The 18,011-nt window shown below is 46.4% G+C and overlaps 1 protein-coding gene across 1 annotated transcript in view; it reads left to right on the top strand.

Annotated features, from left to right (window-relative positions):
• The first annotated feature begins 3,805 nt into the window (after window positions 1-3,805).
• Window positions 3,806-18,011, top strand: part of ksr2 (kinase suppressor of ras 2) — an 83,189-nt gene continuing 68,983 nt past the window's right edge. Inside the window, exon 1 of the mRNA XM_042337805.1 lies at window positions 3,806-4,032. Within this exon, the coding sequence (XP_042193739.1) occupies window positions 3,856-4,032 (177 nt within the window). The 5' untranslated portion in view covers window positions 3,806-3,855. The remainder of the gene's footprint in view (window positions 4,033-18,011) is intronic.

The following is an 18,011-nucleotide window of genomic DNA, read 5'->3' as shown; positions in this document are numbered from 1 at the left end:
TATTGTGTGTGGGGAGTGGGGTGTGTGTGTGGGGGGGTGTTGTGTGTGTGGGGGAGGTGTTGTGTGGGGGGGTGTTGTGTGTGTGTGGGTGTGTGTGTTGTGGGGTGTGTGTGTGTGGGGTGTTGTTGTGGGGGTGTTGTGTGGTGTGGGGGGGTGTTGTGTGTGGGGGGGTGTTGTGTGTGTGGGGGGTGTTGTGTGTGTGTGGGGGGTGTTGTGTGTGGGGGGTGTTGTGTGTGTGGGGAGGGTTGTGTGTGTGTGGAGGGTGTTGTGTGTGGGGGGTGTTGTGTGTGTGGGGGAGGGTTGTGTGTGTGTGGAGGGTGTTGTGTGGGGTGTGTGTGTGTGTGTGTGTGGGGTGTGTGTGTGTGTGTGGGGGGGTGTTGTGTGTGTGGGGGGTGTTGTGTGTGTGTGTGGGGGGTGTTTGTGTGTGTGTGGGGGGTTGTGTGTGGGGGGGTGTTGTGTGGGGGGGGGTGTTGTGTGGGGGTGTGTTGTGTGTGTGGGGGGTGTTGTGTGGGGGTGTGTTGTGTGTGTGGGGGGGTGTGTGGGGTGTGTTGTGTGTGTGGGGGGTGTGTGTGTGGGAGGGGTGTTGTGTGGGGGGTGTGTGTGGGGGTGTTGTGTGGGGGTGTGTTTGTGTGGGGGGTGTTGTGTGGGGGGGTGTTTGTGTGGGGGGGTGTTGTGTGTGGGGGGTGTTGTGTGTGTGGGGGGGTGTTGTGTGTGTGGGGGGGTGTTGTGTGTGTGGGGGGTGTTGTGTGGGGGGGTGTTGTGTGTGGGGGGGGTGTTGTGTGTGTGTGGGGAGGGGGTGTTGTGTGTGTGGGGGTTGTGTGTGTGGGGAGTGTGTTGTGTGTGGGGGGGGGTGTTGTGTGTGGGGGGGGTGTTGTGTGGGGTGTTGTGTGTGTGTGGGGGGGTGTGTGTGGGGGGTGTTGTGTGTGTGGGGGGGTGTTGTGTGTGTGGGGGAGGTGTTGTGTGGGGGGTGTTGTGTGGGGTGTGTGTGTGGGGGGTGTTGTGTGTGTGGGGGAGGGTTGTGTGTGTGTGGAGGGTGTTGTGTGTGGGGGGGGTTGTGTGTGGGGAGGGGTGGTGTGTGTGGGGGGTGCTGTGTGTGGGGGGGTGTTGTGGGGGGGTGTTGTGTGTGGGGGGGGGGTGTTGTGTGTGGGGGTGTGTGTGTGTGGGGAGGGGTGTTGTGTGTGTGTGTGGGGGGGTGCTGTGTGTGGGGGTGCTGTGTGTGGGGGGTGTTGTGTGTGTGGGGGGTGTTGTGTGGGGGGTGTTGTGTGTGTGGGGGGGGGTTGTGTGTGGGGGGGTGTTGTGTGTGTGGGGGGGTTGTGTGTGTGTGGGGGTGTTGTGTGTGGGGGGTGTGTGTATGTGGGGGTGTGTGTGTGTGGGGGGGGTGTTGTGTGTGTGTGTGGGGGGGTGTTGTGTGTGGGGGGTGCTGTGTGTGGGGGGTGTTGTTGTGTTGGGGGGTGTTGTGGGGGGTGTTGTGTGTGTGGGGGGGGTTGTGTGTGGGGGGGTGTTGTGTGTGTGGGGGAGGGTTGTGTGTGTGTGGAGGGTGTTGTGTGTGGGGGGGGTGTTGTGTGTGGGGTGTGTGTGTGTGGGGGGGGGTGTTGTGTGTGTGTGTGGGGGTGTGTGTGTGGGGGGGTGTTGTGTGGGGGTGTTGTGTGTGGGGGGGGGTGTTGTGTGGGGGGGGGGTTGTGTGTGTGTGTGGGGGTGTGTGTGTGGGGGGTGTGTGTGTGTGGGGGGGGGGGTGTGTGTGTGTGGGGGTGTGTGTGTGTGGGGGTGTTGTGTGTGGGGGGGGGTGTGTGTGTGTGTGGGGGGGGGGTGTTGTGTGTGGGGGGGGGTGAGGGGGGGCTCTGTATGTGGGGGGCGGGGGGCTCCGTTCAGGGCTCCGGCCTGCTTCACATTCCCCGCCTTGACCCCCCGCCTTGCCCGCCCCACCATTGGCAGGCGGACCTTCAGCCTCTCTGCCCCCACCCTCTGGAACTCCATTCCACAGTTCCTTTGCCTCATCCCATCGTCTCCTTCAAGAACCGTCTCAAGACCCTTCTCTTCAACCGCACCTTCGGTCATCTCCACCCTCCCTGCTCTCCTTCCTTCTTGATCCCAACCATCACCTTCGATGCGGATCCCTGACTGTCCAGTGCCTTGGGACCTCCTGACGTGAAAAGTGCTATACAAATGTAATTTGTTGTTAAGCCAGCCTTTGATTTAATAAATAATAATCCTTGCATTTGCTTTAGCGTCTTTGAGACGTCTGAAAGCGCTTCACAGAATATACTGTACAGTGAACTGACTATATTTTAATAATAATAATAATAATAATCCTTGCATTGTGTGGGCAAAACAACCAGTAAGACTATACCTAGCAGTAAGCAGGAACCCGGTTGTTAAGACGATTTGCGGATCGCTTTCCGAGGATAATAACCCCTTAAACAAAACATAATAATAATTTGATCATTCAGCCCGCGACCGTTTGTGGGACACCGCAGTGCGCAATTGGCTTGCCACGTTTCGCACAACATACACAGTCAACTCGCTTGACAGAAGAGCTTTGAAACGTCTCAACGATGCGATAAGGCGTTTTATCAAGTGCGAGGATTGTTATTATTAGTGGTCGTATGTAGCAGTGCGCAAAACACACAGCGGCTGGGCTTCGCGGTAAACCCCGCAAATCGCTTGGAGACGTCTCAACGATAAGCGATAAGACGCCGCTCGTCCGACTCAAAAGATTACGATCGACTCATCAATTATTATTACGATGATGATGATTGGGTGAGCGAGTGGCTGGGTGGAAAGAGAGAGAGAGAGATTTGAGCAGTAAACAAAACAACAACAACAAAAAAAACCAACACATTCAAAAGAAACCCCCCTCCCCACCCCCCCCCAAAAAAAAGTGTGTGGGGGGGGACGTGAAGAGGTGAAGTCAGAGCAGGAGAGGGAGGGTTTGTGATGGTTTATGGACCAGTCGTTTGGTGGATGATGCTAATGGCTTTAAAGGGATGCAACTCGTTGAGAGCAATGGTACTGCCCAGCATTGATTGACAGGCGAGATGTTGGGGAGGGAGGGAGGAGAGGGAGGGAGAGAAAGAGAGAGAGAGAGGAGAGAGAGAAAGAGAGAGAGAGAGAGCTCTCAGGTGCAAGCAGCTGGCAAGAGCCTCCTCTGCAATAGCACTGTGTGACTGGCAGTGCGCTGAGAACCATTGCCAGTCTTTGCAAGGCAAGAGGCAAAGCAAAGCCATCACCATTGCATGGGGGAAAAAAAAAACAGCCATGCAATCCAATTGAGCCCTCCTCCCCCATCCCCATCCCACTGAGCCCTCCTCCCCCATCCCCATCCCCATCCCCATCTCCATCACCACCACCACCACCACAATAGATAGAATAAATAGGAAAAAAATAGATAGATAGATAGATAGAAGGAAAACAGAGGAGGAAGAAGAAGAAGAAGAAGAAGAAGAAGAAGAAGAAGAAGAAGAAGAAGAAGAAGAAGAAGAAGAAGAAGAAGAAGAAGAAGAAGCAAGCCCCAGCCCCCCACAAAAAAAAACCTTTATTCATTTTATTTTTATTTTATTTCATTCGTTCATTAATCCTGTTTTTTGGTTTCTTTGCCATTGTTATTTTTTTTCTTGGAGGAAGGGTTGAGGGTGTTTTTTTATATATATATATATAATAAGAAAAATCTTTCCCACCCCCACCACCACCTTTTTCTCCTCTCCTTTCTCTCTCTCTCTCCATCCATCCATCCACCCACCCTCTCCCTCCCTTCCTCCCTTCCTTCCTTCCTTCCTTCCATCCCAATCTGAAAATAAAATCAGGATTTTTTTTTCAAATTTTTTTTTTCAAATTTATTATTATTATTAATCGTTCACCATGGACGAAGATAATCAGACAAAGAGCGAGGAGCAGCATCTAAGTTTGCAAAAGGCACTGCAGCAATGTGAACTGGTCCAAAACATGATAGACATCAGCATCTCCAACCTGGAGGGACTGAGGACCAAATGTGCCACATCCAACGACCTCGCGCAACAAGAAATCAGAACACTGGAGGTAAGAGAGAGGGGGATGTGTGTTGGCTGTGTGTGTGTTTGCTGTGTGTGTGTTTGCTGTGTGTGTGTGTGTGTGTTTGTTGTGTGTGTGTGTGTGTGTTGGCTGTGTGGATGTGTGTGTCTGTGTTTGGTGTGTGTGTCAGTGTTTGGTGTGTGTGTGTGTTTGCTGTGTGTGTGTGTATGTGTTTGATGTGTGTGTGTGTGTTTGCTGTGTGTGTGTGTGTCTGTGTTTGCTGTGTGTGTCTGTGTTTGGTGTGTGTGTCTGTGTTTGGTGTGTGTGTGTGTGGCTGTGTGTGTGTTTGCTGTGTGTGTGTGTGTGTTTGCTGTGTGTGTGTGTGTGTTTGCTGTGTGTGTGTGTTTGCTGTGTGTGTGTGTTTGCTGTGTGTGTGTGTTTGCTGTGTGTGTGTGTTTGCTGTGTGTGTGTGTGTGTGTTTGGTGTGTGTGTGTTTGGTGTGTGTGTGTGTTTGCTGTGTGTGTGTGTGTTTGCTGTGTGTGTGTGTCTGTGTTTGGTCTGTGTGTATGTGTTTGCTGTGTGTGTGTGTGTTTGGTGTGTGTGTGTGTTTGGTGTGTGTGTGTGTTTGGTGTGTGTGTGTGTTTGGTGTGTGTGTGTGTTTGGTGTGTGTGTGTGTTTGGTGTGTGTGTGTGTTTGGTGTGTGTGTGTGTTTGGTGTGTGTGTGTGTTTGGTGTGTGTGTGTGTTTGGTGTGTGTGTGTGTTTGGTGTGTGTGTGTGTTTGGTGTGTGTTGTGTGTGGTGTGTGTGTGTGTTTGTTGTGTGCGTGTGTTTGGTGTGTGGTGTGTGTTGTGTGTGTGTGTGTTTGGTGTGTGTGTGTGTTTGGTGTGTGTGTGTGTTTGGTGTGTGTGTGTGTTTGGTGTGTGTGTGTGTTTGGTGTGCTTGTAATTGTTTGGTGTGTTTGTAATTGTTTGGTGTGTGTGTGTTTGGTGTGTGTGTGTTTGGCATGTGTGTGTGTGTGTGTTTGCTGTGTGTATGTTTGGTGTGTGTATGTTTGGTGTGTTTGGTATGTGTGTGTTCGGTATGTGTGTGTTTGTTTGCTTGTTTGTTTGTTTGGTGTGTGTGTGTTTGGTATATGTATGTGTGTGTGTGTTTGATGTGTGTGTGTTTGGTGTGTGTGTGTGTGTTTGGTGCATGTGTGTGTTTGGTGTGTGTGTGTGTTTGGTGTATGTGTGCGTGTTTGGTGTGTGTGTGTGCGTGTTTGGTGTGTGTGTGTGCGCGTGTGTTTGGTGTGTGTGTGTTGTGTGTGTGTGAGTGTTGTGTGTGTGTGTGCATGTTCTGTGTGTGCGTCTTGCATGTGTGTGTGCATGTTTGGGGTGTGCGTGTTTGGGGTGTGCGTGCGTGTTTGGGGTGTGCGTGCGTGTTTGGGGTGTGCGTGCGTGTTTGGGGTGTGCGTGCGTGTTTGGGGTGTGCGTGCGTGTTTGGGGTGTGCGTGCGTGTTTGGGGTGTGCGTGCGTGTTTGGGGTGTGCGTCTGGTGCATGTGTGCGTCTGGTGCATGTGTGTGTGTGTGTATATGCGTTGGAGGGGATGGAGGGGAAACAGAAATGTTCTTTTTTTGAAAAAAATATAGGATCAAGAGAGCGAGAGCGGGAGGGGGTTGGGGTGGGGGGGTGGGGGGGAGTGTGGAAAGAAAAAAAAAATGTTTTCTCTCTTCCTTCCATCATTCTCCATCCATCCACATCCATCCACCCCCCCCCCCCCCCCCCACACCCCACACCCCACTCCCACTCCTTTCCCTCTCCATCTCCATCTCTTCCTCTCCAAAGGGAAAGTGGACGGTGGGAGATGGGATGGGATGGGATGGGATGGGGAGAGAAGAGAGAAAGATGTTTTATTTGATGTTGCATTTGCTTTCCTTAAAACAATAAGGATCGTGCCATAATAACAACACTATAATAATAATAATAATAATAATAAAACAGGGGATTGCTTTACTGGTCAGCTAGACTGTTTATGTTACATTTCTTGTATATATATATATATATCTGCGTGTGTATATATATATATACACACAGCGTGTGTTGTGTCTTATGTGATAAAACAAGTAGCCGAGCTTAAGCCTTGCTAAACTGCAGTAAGGTTGGATGAAGCTGCGCATTAAGCAGGTGGTGGGTAAGGAGCCTATCTCTACGGTGTTATTATCCTTATTTTTAATGGTCGTAACAATCATTTTTTTAAAAAAAAAATAAAAAATGATGTTTCGATTTGCTCCAGTGCGTTTTTTTTTTAAAAAAAATTGCATTTATTTCTCCTAGTGCATCAGTTTGGAGAATAACATCCCTCCATGCATTTCTCTCTCCTTCCCTCCCTCCCTCCCTCCCTCCCTCCCTCCTCCTCCTCTCCTCTCACCCCCCACTTGCTTAAGGCAATCAGCTTATCCACGTTTTATGTTTTTCCTGAGATGCTCTTTGATTTTTTTTCCACAGTAAATCCATATATCAAATGCAAGGATTATTATTATTATTATTATCATCTGATAATTCGAGATTTATGGCCAATTCAAAAGGATGCTAAAACAGCCCACTTAAACGTGAGCATCCCCCCCCCCCCTCCCCCCCCCACTCTCCAAAGTGTTGTATCAGGATCATTAATAATATTCATAGTGAAGCATTATGTGTATATGTGTGTGTGTGTGAGAGAGAGAGACACACACAGACAGAGGAGGGATGGAAGGAGAGAGAGAAAGTGAGTGAATTTGCTCCCTATATATCTATCTATTATAGATATGTGATTGTAATGTCCTATGCGAATTAACGATGCGTTTTTTCTAACGGGTCTTTCGATCCACAAACACACACACATACACACATGGTCCCTGAAAACTAACTACTGTGGTTGGCATTGATGGACTTGGAGGTGGGGGATATTTTTTTTTGAAACCTAAAGAACACAATTGGGTTCCTAACTTCAAACAGGTTTTCATATGACTGCGACAATGTGAACTGTGTGGTTTATTTCCAGGCGAAGTGAATCATTACCATCTTATCTCACAAGAGTTTTATCTGTCCCTCTGTCTCTCTGCATGTCAACTTTTTTTTTAACACACCACACACACACACACACACTGAAATGGGGCAGGAATTAAATTCTCAGATCATTGCTCTTGCGGGTGTTTTGAGTGTGATTGTGTGTGTGTTAAAGAAAAAAAAATTCCCCATCAGTTTCAGTTCCACGGAAAGTTTGTATCAGTGTATCTTGATGTCTTGATTATCTTTTTACCAGGTAAGAAATGAACACGAGAGACTTGTTATAATTATATTTACACGCACACAGTTACTTTAGTCGTGTTAATTTACTGCGTGAGTGGAAATACATTTGTTTTTTTTAAATAAAAAGGGGCTTACGGTAATCTAGTTTGATGTAGTCAGATTTTTTTTAAAGAATAAGAAGAATGATTGTCATTATTGGGTAAGGTGGGTGAGTTTGTGTGTCAGTGTAGTGCTCTGGATCACAGATTGCCTAAGGAATGCACCAGTGTTGAACATAATAATATCTTTATAATAATGCTATAATATTTATTATGTTAATCATCTTTTCCACTGTGTAAGAATGAAGTGCACAGAGAGAGGAATCCTTGGTCCCATAGTCTTGACGGATCAACCGTGATATTGCATTTATTTCTACAGTGGAGTGGGAAAGAAGTACATTGACAATTCTCTAGCTGGCACAAGTTTCTTCCCCCCCACCCCCCCACCCCAAGCCCCCAAGACTTGCACAGGTTTGAGTGATGTGTGAACAACTCTAACATGTGTCAGCTGGCGACCTCTACTGTCAGGGCTGTGGTGGAGTGGCGGGGCGAAAGGGTTATTTCCACCAGTCCCACATCCCAGGACATCCTAAGTCCACATTGCATGTGAAAACGCAACGCACTAAGTTTTAGTTTTAATTTTTAACAAACAACACTGCTGTGCGCAAATTGGCTGTCCCGTTTCGCCCACAAAACACACAGTCAATTCACTTTGTCGTATATTCTGTCAAGCGCTTTTAGGCATCTCAACGACGTGATAAGGCGCGATATCAAATGAAGAATACTTATTATTATTAATAATAAGCAATGCCTTTGGTTTCATGGCCTTCACGTTTTAACGTCCTCCTGGATGGATCACTGAGACACTAAAGGTTGCAAATAATCATAACAACAATAATCCTTGCATTTGATACAGCGCCTTTCACGTCTTCTAGATGTCTCAAAGCGCTTCACAGAATATACTGTAAAGTGAATTGACTGTATATTTCGCCCACAAATATACAGTCAATTCACTTTACAGTATATCCTGTGAAGTGCTTTAAGATGTCTTGAAGATGTAATACGCGCTATATTAAATGCAAGGATCATTATTATGTGTGTTACAGCACGGAACCAAACCAATCTTGTAAAGCACTCTCAACAATGTGTTAAGGTGCTTTACCAAATGCAAGAACTATTATTATCTTGTAATAGTAATAATAATCCTTGCAGTTGATATAGTTCCTTATCATGTCGTTGAGACGTTTCAAAGCGCTTCACAGAATATTCTGTAAAGTGGACGAAACTCGGCAGCTTTTTATTTTACTTTTACTTCTACTTTTTATTGTGGTGTATGACCAATACATCGTTCGCTACCGACTGCTAACATGTGACAGGATCAGAACTCCCAAGTGTGCCAAGGTATTATGCACCAAACAGCAAAATACCGTACAGTATTCAAGAACTTTTGCTCTTCATAACAGTCACCCCCACCACCCGCCCTAAGGAATTAATAGAGGAATTAATTTTGGGGTAATAATGGTTGCATTTGAGGCTGCCTCGCACCCCCTTGAATCCTTCTCAAGGATACTGAGAGTTAAGTACAGTATTCATTGTGTTAAGCAGCCTTTATTAATATTAAGCCTGGCTCAGTAGGTAGCAGTCTCGCCTCTGAATCAAAGGTGATGGGTTCAAAGACCCATGTCAGGACTTGGAATCACATAGTCTAAGCTGACGCTCCAATGCAGTGGATGAGGATTACGCTCTAATTGTCGGAGGCTCCTTCCTTCAGGATGAGACGTTAAACCAAGGCCCGCCCAGGTGGATGTTAAAGATCCCGGGGCGCTATCTGAAAAGAGAACGGAGTTTCTCTCTCCCGTTGTCCTGGCCAACAAACCCCCAAATAAAATTGGCTGCCTGTGGGACGTCGCTGTGCGCAAATAGTCTGCCGCGCTTCACCCACAAAATATATAGTCAATCCGTTTTACCAAGTATCCTGTGAATCACTTGGAGACGACACCAAATAACAAATTTCATTCACTTTACAGCATATCCGGTGAAGCGCTTTGAGACGTGTCAACGCTGTGATAAGGCGCTATAGCAAAAGCATGGATTATAATTATATATTTATACAGGAGCTTTCTCATCAGGAGGAGTCGCAAGTCTCCTGGTGGCATGATAAGGCCCTTATATCAAATGCTGGGATTATTATTAATAATTCATATTTATGAATTAATAAATAATTGCAATGAATGATAATAGTAACCCTTGCTTTTGACATCGCGCCATACCGTGTGGATGAAAAGTGTCAAAAACATTTTACAGGATTTACTGTAAAACACAGTGACTGTGGAAAGCTTTGCAAGCTCTCAACCCCGTGACACCTTGATGCACGCAAAGTGTAGTGAAACTAGTGCTTTAAGGTCAGGTTGTGTCATATTCTTACTGAAACGTAAAGGATTCAAGTAAGAGAACATTAGCTTAGCTAATTTTAGCTAAAAACAGTTAGATTATTTGAACCCTCTGTGTGTCAGTGCAATGCGCCCTTTCGTATCTTAATCAAATAAACTACTACTTCTTTAAAAAAACTTCCAACACTCCTAATAAATGCTTTAATAATAATAATAATGATAATAATCCCTGCATTTGATATCGCGCCTTTCACATTGTTAAAACACCTCGAATCGCTTCACAGGAATTAATAATAATCCTTGCATTTGATATAGCGCCTGATCACGTCTTCGAGACGTCTCAAAGTGCTTCACAGAATATACTGTCAAGTGAATTGACTGTGTATTTTGTAGGCGGAGATAAGGTAAATTGCAGTGACTGTATTTTGTAGGTGAACGTGGGACGCAATTTGCACACAGCAACGTCCCATAAACAGCCATAAAGTCAATGGCCAAATTTATCTGGGAGAACTGTTACTGGGGGGGAAACTCCATTCTCTTTTTGAAAAGCACTGTGGGGATGTTCAACAAAACACCTTAACAAGTACAGACGGGACGTGACCTGGGTTTAACGTCTCGTTCAAGGGACAGCACCCTCCGCCTGGCACTGTGCTTGAGTGGCAACCTTGACTCTGTGAGTTCAAAGCCCCGATGTGGAGGTTTGAAACCCACAGCCCTCTGACTCAGAGGCGAGAGTGCTGAGCTCCTCAGAGCTCGGCTGCTGCCTTATGAATGTGTGATGCCAGGAATTGTTACAGTGGTCGAAACGGGAACGAATGAAGACTTCAGCACGACAGTGTTGCATTGAAACAGAGGTTAAATAAGAAGCCGACTCCACGTAGAGTCAGTCGTACTTTCTTCTCTCGTGCTCAATTTTCACTCAGACGAGCGTTTTAGCCAAGCTTTAGAGTTGTTGCCTTATTCTGAGACCATTTCGCCCACAAAATATACAGTCAATTCACTTTACGGTATATTCTGTGAAGCGCTTTGAGACGTCTCAAAGACGCGATAAGGCGCTGTATCAAATGCAAGGATTATTTATTAATGGTGTGGTGATTTAGAATCCTATGGTACTGTTTGAAAAGAGTTTCTCTCCCAGTGTCCTGGCCAACAACAACAACATGCATTTATATGGCACCTTTCACTGCAGGTAATTTTATCCCCCAGATAAAATCGCTTATTAATTTCATGGCTGTTTGTGTGGTCATTGCTGTGGTACAAATTGGCTGCCACGTTCATCCGCAAAATGCACAATCGTTACGCTTTACAGTAAATCCTGCAAAGCGCTCATCCCAACATCAAAGGCCATGTATTTCCAGTTTCCGAGAGCCTACTTTGGGCGAGGGACACTATTTGGATTGTTGTATCAAATCCAAGGATTATTATTATTATCTTATTATTATTATGGTATCCACTCTGGTCGTAAGAAAGCTTAACAGGATGAATTCTGCAGGATTCTCCACGCCCCCCCCCCCCCCCCCACACACACATACACACACATATACACAAAGATAATAATAATCTTTGCTTTTGATATAGTGCCTTATCACGTCTTCCAGACATCTCAAAGAGCTTCACAGAATATACTGTGAAGTGAATTGACTGTATTTTGTGGGCGAAACGCGGCAGCCAACTGCGCACAGCAGCGTCCCACAAACAGTCGTGGATTGAAGTGACCAATTTATTATTATTTTTTAAGATTGATTGATAGGCAGGTAGCAAATAGATGGACAGATTGATCGATAGATAGTACCTTTCATTGATTGATTGATTACTTGATCGATTAGTAGGATTGTTTTCATTAAAAAAAACAGTTTTTTGCGCATTAGCAAAGTTGCAAGACTTAAGAGCAAGACAAGTGGCTGAATCCTCCCCTCTAGCCCCCTATGCCAGGTTGCCTCCAAAATTAGTTTGAAGACAAACTATTCCTGTGTTGAGCGCATGGGGTGATGTGGAGATCAACTCCTCAGCCAGCACAGGAATCTCTCTCTGAGTTAATGTTATCAAGGATATAAAAGGAAACGATGAGACAGATGTGACAGAAGGAGCCACTGACTGACTGACAGCTAGATTGGTTCTGCTCGGGCTTTCTTTATAACGTAAAGGTAAAAATCTCGAGTCTTTTCTGGCTACATAGAAGCCAGGGAAACCGCATCAGAAAAATGTCAATTGTCATCACCCGGCACGAGGCTATCAAACTTAATAATAATAATAATAACACTCGCATTTGTCCTGCAGCTCAGTGGTTAGAGCAATCGCCTCGCAAGCGAGAGGACCTGGGTTTGAATCCCGGCCGAGCGAAATATTGGGCAAGTTTCCTTACTCCGCACGCCTCTGTTTACCCAGCAGTAAGTAGGAACCCAGTTATTAGTCGATTGGTAGCTTGTTTTTCTAGGGATAATAATTCCTTTTGAAAAAAAGACATCTCGAACACGTGATAAGATGCTGTATCAAATGCAAGGATTATTATCATTATTTGATATAGCACCTTATGTCTTGGAGACCGCTCAAAGAGCTTCACACATTATACTGCCAAGTGAATTGAACTGTATATTTTGTGGACGAAACGTGGCAGCCGATTGCGCACAGCAGTGTCCCACAAACAGTCGTGGATTCGGTGATCCAAATTATTATTATTTAAAAGAAATATATTTTTGAAGGGATTATTACCCCTGGAAACTTAAAAGAGGAGCGAGTTTCTCTTCTGGTGTACTGGCCAACAATCCCTCAGAGAGAAAGAAAATAGTCACTCACTTCACAGCTGTTTGTGGGACATGTGCGTGCGCAAAATTATCTGCCACGTTTGCCTGCAAATAGACAGCACTTGACAGCAAAATCTTGGGAGGTGTTTTGAGATATCTTGGTGACATGATGAGGATTATTGTTAGTCCTGATGGACACCGTTACGCAGTTAGCAAAAGGGCAGGAAGCCGGACACACTGTTAGGAATGTTTTGGTGAATAGAAAATAAATGTAAATAGTTACACCCAGTTGCGATTGTGTGTCTGTTGAGTGGTTGTTTTTTTTTATTAGCTGGTTGGTTACCTTTGCTTGTTCCTACTGTTTAGGAATGAGATGTGTATGCGTGCGTACGTACGTGTATGTGTGCACGTGTGTGTATGTTAGTATATGTGCGCGTGTGTGTATGTTAGTATATGTGCACGTGTGTGTGTGTGTGTGTGTTAGTATATGTGCGCGTGGGTTTTAAGGAAGGACGGAAAACAGTTGAAACTAATCATTTTGGGATTATGCGGTGTTTCGCAGATTTTGATGATGCGTGCTGTAGTTTATTAGATACGTAGAAACAGGAGGAAGCCATTCAGCCCCTCGAGCCTGTTCCGCCTTTCTATAAGGTCATGACTGATCTGTACCTCAACTCCAATTACCCGCTTCTGTCCCGTATCCCTTGATACCCCGACCCCTAATAAATATTCAGATATTCCTTTTTCAGAGACGCACAAATCACGTTTATTCCACACGTGTCTCTGTGCATCTCCACACATTTCCTTTCACGTGCTCAGTGCCAAGCTGAGTTCAAAACTTATCCCTTTTGACCTTCGGTCATCATTCCCCCCCCCCCCCCCCCCCCACCCCAGTCGGCTCCCACCTACACTTCAGGGTCCTAGACCCGAGTGTCTGTGGCTTTGCTTCTATTATAATAATAATAATAATCCTTGCATTTGATATAGCGCTATTCACGTCTTCGAGACTTCTCAAAGCGCTTCACAGGATACGCTGCAAAGCGTAGTGGCTGCGTATTTTGTGGGTGAAACCTATAAGGTTTGCAAACAGAGTGTTCCAGTTTTGAGCTAAGACGTGAGAGAGGGGAAGAAACTATGCCTCTTTTGGGGAATTTCAGTCTGGCTCAATGGGTAGCGCTCTCGCCTCTGAATGAGAAGTTTGTGGGTTTAAGCCCCACGTCGGGACTTGAACTCGCGTAGTCCAAGCTGAGACTCCAATGCAGCACTGGGTGGAGGTGTTGCATTGTCGGAGGTGCCGTCCTTCAGAAGAGACATTAAACTGAGTCTGTCTATTCAGGTGAACATCTATAACACACACGCACACGGTGCTCACTGTTTTCAGTACAACATCATGCTTGGAAACCCAATTAACAAATGAGTCTGTGTCGCTCTTCCTCCTTAAACATCAGGTGGGATTTAGCACCAAGGTAACTTCAATTTATAGGACTGGTAATAACTGGCGTGGAAATTAACTCAGTGCATCCTATAACTCTGAATTAAATAATAATAATACTTGCATTTTGATATGTAAGTATATCTATATAAAATCCTGTAAAGAGCTTTGAGACGTTTTGGTGATATGATAAGGTGTGTGTGTGTATATATATATGTATATATATAATAGCACCTTATCATGTCACCAAAAGTCTCAAAGCGCTTTACAGGATTTTACTGTAAAGTGTAGCCACTGCCTACTCTGTAGGTGAACTTGGTAGCCAGTTTGCACACAGCAACATAGCACAAAACAGCAGTGAAGTGAATGACCAGTTTGATCGAGGGTGGGGTGGGGGGGGGCACCTTTCTCTTTCCGAGTAGTGCCTCAGGATCTCTAACACCCGCCTGGAAAGGCGGATGGGACCCAGGTTTAATGTCTGATCCGAAGGACGGCACCTCTGGCAATGCAGCGCTTTCTCCCCAGCACTGCACTGGAATGTCAGCCTAGGTTATAAATGCAAAGTCCCCCACATTGGGTCTTGAATCCACAACCTTTTTTTAGTTAGATGGCACCCGTTTATCAAGTAATAATAACCAGTTAAGGGATGGTTAAGGGGCAGACAGACCGAGTCAATCACTGAGCTAATTTCCTTGGGCTGGGTTTCAAGCTCGAGATTGCACAACGCAATTTGCAAGATTGTCACAAAGATCCAGCGTGTCAGACGCTAGCAACTTGTACGCTGAGGTCTCACACGCGGCCTGGCCAATTATGGTGTGTTACTCCATTCATTTTAGTCCTGTAGCTCAATGGTTAGAGCGCTCGCCTCACAAGCGAGAGGACCTGCGTTCGATTCCCGGGCAGGGCGAAATGTTGGGCAAGTTTCCTTACTCCAACAACAACAACAACAAGATTCCATTTGTATAGCGCCTTTCACGTCGGGAGGACGTTCCAAGGCGCTGGACGGTGTACAGCATTTCAGACACGAGCTGGGGTCAGGGGGGGAGAAGGGAGGGGAGGGGAGGGGAAGGGGGGTGGCCGATGGCATGGTCGAAAAGGAGGGTTTTGAGGCGAGACATGAAGGAGGCTAAGGAGGGGGTGAGGCAAAGTGATTCGGGGATGGATTTCCAGAGGTTAGGGGGCGGAGGGCTCTCTCGCCAATGGTGGGACGGGTGGGTCGGGGGACGTGGAGCAGGCCGGAGCCGGCTGAGCGGAGGGAGCGTGCGGGTTGATAGAGGGTTAGGAGGTTACAGAGATAGGGTGGGGCGAGACCATTGAGTGCTTTGTAGGCGAGGACCAGGATCTTGAACTGGATCCTCTGAAGGATAGGGAGGGAATGGAGTCGGGCGAGAATGGGGGAGATGGGTCACGGAGTTTGGTGCGGGAGAGGACACGGGCTGCAAAGTTCTGGATTATCTGCAGCCTGCGGAGGGAGGAGTTGGGAAGGCCGACAAGCAGGGAGTTTGCATAGTCGAGTCTGGAGGTGATGAAGGCACGAGCAAGAGTTGCTTGGTAACCTCTGTTTACATAGCAATAAGTAGGAACCCTTGTTGATAGTCGATTGACGGATCGTTTTTCCGGGAGTAATAATTCACAAAAAAGTAAAAATAATAATTTGGTCACTCAATCCACGACTGTTTGTGAGACACTGCGGTGTGCAAATTGGCTGCCACGTTTCACCCACAATCTGCGCTTTTCTTATTGTAAAATCTATCACTGTGTCAATCCACTTTACAGTACATTCTGTGAAGAGCTTTGAGACATCTCGAAGACGTGATAAGGCGCTATATCAAATGCAAGGATTATTATTATTAATATGGGTTACTTTATTGTTTCTCTCTTTATATTTACATTTTCTTTGGCAATATACGGTATCCTCCACCATGTACGGTAAAGTGCAGTGACTGTGCGTTTTGTGGGCCAACGTGGCAGCCAACTGTGCACAGCAGTGTCCCACAAACAGTCGTGGATTGAGTGACCAAATGTTTTTGTTTGAAGGGATTATTACTCCCGAAAAGCAATGCATCAATCAACTAACAATCGGGTTCCAACTTACTGCTAGGTAAACAGAGGCGTGTGGAGTAAGGAAACTTGCCTAAGGTTTCTCCCGGCTCGGGAATCGAACCCGGGTCCTCTCGCTTGCGAGGCGAGCCGGCTAGCCATTTTGTGACGGGAATCCACAATCCACTCGTTTGACGTGGAGCCTTAACTCACAGTCTCAAATGTCTCAAAGGGATTTTTAACTGGATCCAGTTCATAGTCATAGCATCCAACACAGCCAGGAGGACGTCTCAAAGCGCCTAACGGGATTCTCACTGTGACGGTCTTATCTGGTAGGCGAAGGCTGTGGCCAATTTGTGCGCAGTGAAATCCCGCAAACAGCCATGAATGTGAACAACCAATTTCAAAACGACCTCCACCTCAGGACTTTGAGATCGTAGGTTGAGTTGACTTCGCCAGTGCAGCTCTGGAGCGTGGGTTAGTAGGAACAACAACAACAAAATTACATTTGTAAAGCGCACTTTCACATCGGGAGGATCTTGAACTGAGTAACTGAGGTCAGGCTACTGGACTCAATTAAACCCACAGTGTGATGCTGTAACGGGGGGAGACGGGACTGCAGGGTGGGTGTTCTGGAGGGATGAGATTAGATGGGGTGAGGGCATTCTTCATCTAATTCAATCTTGTATGATTTTGTGCTCTGGCCAACAACTCCCCAAATAAAATCAATCATTCACTTCACTGCTGGGTTTGAATTGGCTGCCGGCTTCGCCTACAAAATAGACAGTCACTGTACTTCACTGGAAAATCCTCTCAAGTGCTTTGGGCCCACTCGCTGGCATGATAAGGCGCTACATCAAACGGGAAGATTATTATTATAGGTTATGGCAAAATAGTTGTAGTCATAGTTTCGTAAAAAAAATGATCTTGCTAAATTTGTTATCACGCCAGGTGGGTGTCTCAAAGCACTTCATGGGATTCACTGTAAAGTGTATTTTTGCAGGCGAATCTTATTAAGATGGTTAGGGTTGTTAGGTCATGTCCATTTCAGGTAATAATAATAATCCTTTCATTTGATAGAGCACTTTCTTACGTCGGAAGGACCGTGTATCTTGTAGGCGAAGCGTGGCCGTGAAACGAATGAACCAATTTTATTTGGTGGGTGGAGGCGGCTGGGGTGGGAGGGGGGGGTGGAATTGTCGGCCAGGACACCAGGAGAGAGAAACTCCCTTCTCTTTTCCCGACAGCGCGGCGGGAGATCTTTAACGTCCACCTGAACAGGCAGACAACAGCTCAGTTTAATGTCTCATCTGAAGAACAGCACCCCTGACAATGCAACGCACCGCAGGTGTGAACTGATTACTGACCGCTTTTGAAATTTCCTGCAGAGTGAAAGAAATATTTCCTTGTAAGAAACGTGCAGTCGGCTGCATTTTCGCTGACCAGAAACCCGAACATGGGTCTGGGTGACAGACTGGATGGAAATTTAACACCTACTTAATTAAACAGCATCGCAGCTTTGATACGGTTTGCCTAAGCAGGCATTGTGGCTACTGCACTCTACTGCAATGAGTAAATTATCTGTTCAAAGCAAACTGTGTGGGTGGGTGTCGCTGGGTGTTTGTGTGTGTGTGTGTGTGTGTGTGTGTGGCTGGGGCGACAGAACAGGGAACTGTTTTATTATAATAATAAAACTAATAATGATAAGCCTTGCATTTGATACAGCGCCTTATCACGTCGTTGAGACATCTCAAAGCCCTTCGCAGAACATACTGTAAAGTGAATTGACTGTGTATTTTGAGGCCGAAAAGCGGCAGCCAATTGCAACGTGGGGTGTTGGTTAAAGAACTCGCTCCGTAAGCGAGAGGACCCGGGTTCGATTCCTGGACATGGCAAAACCTTAAGCAAGTTTCATTACTCCTCACGCCTCTGCTTAACCTAGCAATAAGTAGGAACCCAGTTGTTAGTCGATTGGGGCATTGCTTTCTTCGGGTGATAATCATAGAATTGTACAGCACAAAAAGAGGCCATTCGGCCCATCGAGTTTGTGCCTGCTCTTTGAATAGAGCAATTAATGTCAATCCCACTCCCCAACCCTTTCCCCATAACCCTGCAAACCC

Source organism: Callorhinchus milii, unplaced genomic scaffold (assembly GCF_018977255.1).
Source record: "Callorhinchus milii isolate IMCB2004 unplaced genomic scaffold, IMCB_Cmil_1.0 Scaffold8, whole genome shotgun sequence".
Taxonomy (NCBI): domain Eukaryota; kingdom Metazoa; phylum Chordata; class Chondrichthyes; order Chimaeriformes; family Callorhinchidae; genus Callorhinchus; species Callorhinchus milii.
Note: the sequence above shows the minus strand (reverse complement) of the source record. Positions and strands in the feature narration are given on the sequence as shown.